The sequence below is a fragment of the Brienomyrus brachyistius genome, chromosome 5, assembly GCF_023856365.1.
Source record: "Brienomyrus brachyistius isolate T26 chromosome 5, BBRACH_0.4, whole genome shotgun sequence".
Taxonomy (NCBI): Eukaryota; Metazoa; Chordata; class Actinopteri; order Osteoglossiformes; family Mormyridae; genus Brienomyrus; species Brienomyrus brachyistius.
Genome location: NC_064537.1, coordinates 14,819,538 through 14,824,381, shown reverse-complemented (window position 1 = coordinate 14,824,381; position 4,844 = coordinate 14,819,538). Strand labels below are relative to the sequence as shown.

General features: G+C 42.1%; 1 protein-coding gene and 1 non-coding gene across 2 annotated transcripts; one reads left to right on the top strand and one right to left on the bottom strand.

Annotated features, from left to right (window-relative positions):
• On the bottom strand, positions 1–73 carry trnaa-agc (transfer RNA alanine (anticodon AGC)). The gene has a single exon. It is a non-coding gene; the product is annotated as a tRNA-Ala (tRNA).
• Positions 74–349: 276 nt separating this feature from the next.
• On the top strand, positions 350–4,417 carry galk1 (galactokinase 1). Its single transcript, XM_049013345.1, has 9 exons — positions 350–478; positions 642–828; positions 1,288–1,477; positions 1,673–1,792; positions 2,180–2,315; positions 2,425–2,606; positions 2,781–2,931; positions 3,870–4,032; positions 4,134–4,417. Exons 2-9 carry the CDS (start codon positions 673–675, stop codon positions 4,203–4,205), a joined length of 1,170 nt encoding a protein of 389 aa, XP_048869302.1. The 5' UTR covers positions 350–478; positions 642–672; the 3' UTR covers positions 4,206–4,417.
• The last annotated feature ends 427 nt before the right edge of the window (positions 4,418–4,844 follow it).

Sequence of the window (4,844 nt, the reverse complement as noted above, 5' to 3'; positions counted from 1 at the left end):
TGGAGGATGCGGGCATCGATCCCGCTACCTCTCGCATGCTAAGCGAGCGCTCTACCATTTGAGCTAATCCCCCGACCGAAACTCAGGAAGGAAACAAACCTATTTAAATGATATACAGAAATACTTGAATGTTTTTATGTAGCATAATTATTATGTTATTTCAAACACTTAATTAAAGCTTACATGTGTGTACAATGTAGCATCTAAAGTATGATTAATTAAAATAGCCTTGCAAGTGTGCTGTTGATTGTCTAGCCGAAATACGAAAAAAGTTACCTGCGGCAAATAAAGGAACGATCCGGAAATACAATGTGACTTGTATAAGCCAATCGTGTTATTAGCATTCATTGAACAGAACGCCCCTTATGCCTAAAGATAGGAAGTGGATGACCAAAGTCCCGGTCATCAAATTACTAACAGAAGTTATACCTTATATTTGGAATCAAATCAACATTTGGGTGTTTCTTTTAATTGACGTGTAAGTATCATCGGAGTAGTGAGGCATGATTTTTGCGAAAAAAAAAATCTGATTCATTAATGAAATCAAAATATTCGTGTCAAACATAAACTTCTTAATCGTAAGTTATTTTGTAAACTACTCTGCAAAGAAATAACATTGTGATTAATCGACTGTGGAACAGGGTGACTCGCCGTTAAGTATATCCGTCCACCATGGCGGCCAGTGTGAACGATGTTGTCGAAGAAGCCCGGCGGCTGTTCCGGAGCAGCTTCGGCGGCCTGGATCCGGAGGTGGCTGTCTGCGCCCCCGGACGGGTCAATCTGATAGGGGAACACACCGATTACAATGAAGGATTCGTTCTGCCGATGGTAATGCAGGGTTTTGTAAAAGTGTCCGTGAGTCGTGACATATTTTCAACCCGCCTACTAACAAGGACTTTCCAAGTTTTTGTGGCCCTTTTTATCCAAATCTTATTATTATTTTTTAATCTTATCCACATTTTTATCCAAATCTTCTCACTTTGAGGCTTCTCCTGAAGGGAAAAATAGGAAGACCTGCTTTATGATACATGTCCAGGTCCAACAAACTAATAAATGGTGGATTTAGTACAAGAAAATCAAGTACTACATCACATAAAAATCATGCCCCGCAACTACATTTGTGTGGGTACAGTAATTGTAAACAATAAATTAACATTGAAGCAACCTGACACCATTTTGCTGAGTCACCGTTTTGAGTTAAACTGGAGCAAATAGGTTATGTATGTAATATTCTATTTAGTAAATACGGTTCTAAGTGTCCACATGGTTATTTACTTTGTGTTTTAGGCATTGCCCCTTGTGACTGTAATGGTGGGCAGTAAAACCTCAGACCAGAATGTTTCTATTATAACGCTGACGGAAGCTGTAGAGGACCCACGCAGAATGGACTTTGTTCTGTCGAAAGATGGAGCCTCACTGTCTCCAGGGCAACCTAGCTGGGCTAATTACATAAAAGGAGTCTTGCATCACTACAGAGGTATTATAAATCCCATTTTATTTTTGACAGAAATTAGAAGTTTTCTAAGTACCTTTCTTTGGGACACATAAGACACTCTGATGCAAGTCCAGTCCCTTAATCTAAAGTAAGTTATATATTTGGGTGTCTGTATGTTTGGAGATTTAGAGGCTCTGTCAGCTGTAGGGATTCAGCATCCATTTTCTCTCTCTACAGCCAGCCCCCTGCCTGGTTTTAGGGCTGTGGTGGCCAGCAGTGTGCCGCTTGGAGGTGGACTGTCTAGCTCAGCCTCCCTTGAAGTAGCAGTGTACACTTTTCTCCAGCAGCTGTGCCCAGGTGAGAATCAGGCTCAATCTTTCCTGACCCTGTCATGCATAAGGAGATAAAAAAAAAGAAAAAAAAACTGCGTGCTTATCAGTGAAAAGAACACAAAGAACGTTCTTCTGTTCTTGGTAAGAGTGTTCTTGCTAACTTATCTCTCAAGAATGAACTTGGGACGCAATGAGTCGTAGGATTGTTCTTGTTTGGTGAGGATGCAACTGATTGATATTTGGGCCGAGGCAAGAACAACATCTGTGGATCTTTACCATCCTCCGTTGTCCTGTTCTTGAGTATTGGAACTGTACTTCGACAATGGAAGATGAGTTCAAACGGGTATGTGAGAACACAAGAATGGCAAGCATGCATATCGATAAACACCAGTTCTCTCCCCTTTACTCACAGATGATGGAGACATGGTAGCAAAGGCTCTGGCGTGTCAGCAGGCAGAGCATACGCATGCAGGAGTCCCATGTGGGATTATGGACCAATTTGTGTCTGTGATGGCAAAGAAGGATCACGCCCTCCTTATAGACTGCAGGTGTGGGTCATTTTAGATCAATGCCTTCTTCTACCTTCCAATCTCACAGTACTTTTAAAGTGTCGCATCCAGTAATGTTGCACATATCTTGTTCCCGTTGCTTGTATAGAACCTTAGAGGGTACACTCGTGCCACTGAAGGACCCCAAGTTGGTGGTCCTTATTACCAACTCAAATGTGAGGCACTCGCTCACAGGTAGTGAATATCCGACTCGACGGAGGCAGTGTGAAGAGGCGGCAGCTATACTGGGGAAGGGGAGTCTGAGAGAGGCCACGCTCCAAGACCTGGAAGGTGAAGAAGTGGGAAATAACTAATGGCAAGCGTGGGCGGTACAGCACTGGGAGCAGCAACGGACTTGATGAGAGGAAGAACACACTGTAGACAATGCCAAGGTTGTGCCTCTTGTAAGAAGAAAGTAATAATTCATATTTGTCATTCTAATGGAGATTTGTCCCTTGGTGACAGGAGTCAAGCAGCAGCTGAACAGTGTGACTTTCCAGCGAGCGCATCATGTAATTGAAGAGATTGAGCGCACTGCCCGAGCAGCAGAAGCTCTGAAGCGTGGAGCCTACAGAGAGTTTGGCAAACTTATGGTTGAGAGCCATAACTCACTCAGGTGACAGTTAAACCCGCTATAGTGCAAGACCATTTATAATTCCTGTTGTTATTTCAGACGTAAGGCCGAATATCATCTCTTTGCATACAACTTATATTAGTGTAGTGTTGTAAAGTTGAGATTTTGTATATAATATCTCTAATGTTTAGAATCAAGGGCGTAGGCTTGGTTTCAATATCGGTAGGGATAAAATCAGCATTTGACCCCCACATTAAACACACACGGTGCTCCCACAATATTGGTACGGACATGTCCCTACTGTACATACCCAAATGTACACCCTTGGGCAGGATCCTTACTAATTTGCAGTGCTATGATTTTACTAATACATTAGATGCTAACTACTTATGAAACTAGTATTTTGCAACAGCTGGTACACTGCTTCATTCACATGGATGTTATTTAAATTAGTTTGAGCTAAGTTCTGCTTCTTGTGGGCGGAGTGATGGCTCTGAGGCTAGGGATCTGTGCCAGCAATCGGAAGGTTGCTGATTTGAATCCCATGAATCCCTGAGGTGATTCCACTCCTTTGGGCCCTTGAGCAAGGCCCTTATCCTGCAGTTGCTTTGTCTTGACTGTGACGCTAATCTACATCCAGCCCTGCAAGCAGTCCTCCAACTTAGAGGGAAAAACTTGGGGTTGGTGGCAGGACTGGCACTCTAGCCATTGGAAAAAAGACTCGTACAGTTCCATTGGTCTACTCTGGTACTGAGGTATCACCCGCCGCATGGCTGCACTCAGGTTCTCATCCCTGAGGTGGTTCGTCATGTGGTGGGTGCAGTAACGTGCTGTAATCAGTCCACACTGCTTACCTCCTCCTCCTCCTCTAAAGTTCTCTCAACAGAAACCGAGAATGAGTATTAAGAGGCCATTTAATGGTATGTGGGGTATTTTCGCATGTTTATGGCCTGTAGGCCTATAATTTGACCTTTTTCTAGGGACCAGTATGAAGTCAGTTGCAAAGAACTAGACGAACTGGTTTCTACAACCTTGGAAGTGAAGGGGGTGTATGGAAGTCGCATGACTGGAGGGGGATTCGGTGGCTGCACTGTCACCCTACTGGAAGCTGATGCTGTAAAAAAGACCATGGAGCATGTCAAAGTAAGTGTGAGTTATGCATTCAACTGGTTTAATTTGCCGTTTCTCTTCGTATGGGATGGAATAACTGGACAGAGTGACCTGAGTTTGTATTCCCTAAACAGGAACGATATAGTGGAACACCAACCTTTTACATCACTACCCCATCAGACGGAGCACGAGTCCTTAAACTCTGAAAACCTGATGCAAATCCTACACAATTACCTGAAAACTCTTACCCCTCTATATATATTCCCATACAATTATTGATCTTTAATATGTCCAAACTCATCCTATTTACATGACAAGCTTTCTGTTACAATCGTGGCATATTTAATTAAAATTCAACTTCAATTCAAATTATGTTGATTTACAGTTTTGTTTAGCTAATAAAATTAATTGCACTTGCCATCTCTGGTGTTTGTGTTTTTAAGAAGAAAAGTTCCAAATAAATCTACTAAGTATTATTAGCCTACGGAGTAGAATAGTCAAGTGTTTGTCGTACCAGTGATCGATGTAGCCTAGTGTATAATAAAGAAATTCATTATAAAAATATAAGCAAAAATATAATTTTGTAGATTGTGATACAATTGTCAAACTGTATACATCGTTTGCACATGTAAACAAATACATTTAATAATATTTTGACAGCGTTTTACGTGTCAGCGTGAGAGTGACACTTTAATTAGAGCCGTACTTGGGTGGGGTTGGGGGGGAAATCTACCCCTCTCGATAACTTTAAAAATAAATCTGGGTGTTACATGTCACACCTATGAGGAAATGAACTGAAACTAAAGCTTATGAATGAGTAGCAAGTGCTGCGACCCTCCGCTGGT

Excerpts from the sequence above, each read along its gene's own strand:
- galk1 (XM_049013345.1), top strand. The coding sequence starts at position 673 with ATGGCGGCCAGTGTGAACGATGTTGTCGAAGAAGCCCGGCGGCTGTTC. Across the intron at positions 1,478-1,672 it reads AGTCTTGCATCACTACAGAG|CCAGCCCCCTGCCTGGTTTT; the intron begins GTATTATAAATC and ends CTCTCTCTACAG. Across the intron at positions 2,316-2,424 it reads GCCCTCCTTATAGACTGCAG|AACCTTAGAGGGTACACTCG; the intron begins GTGTGGGTCATT and ends TTGCTTGTATAG.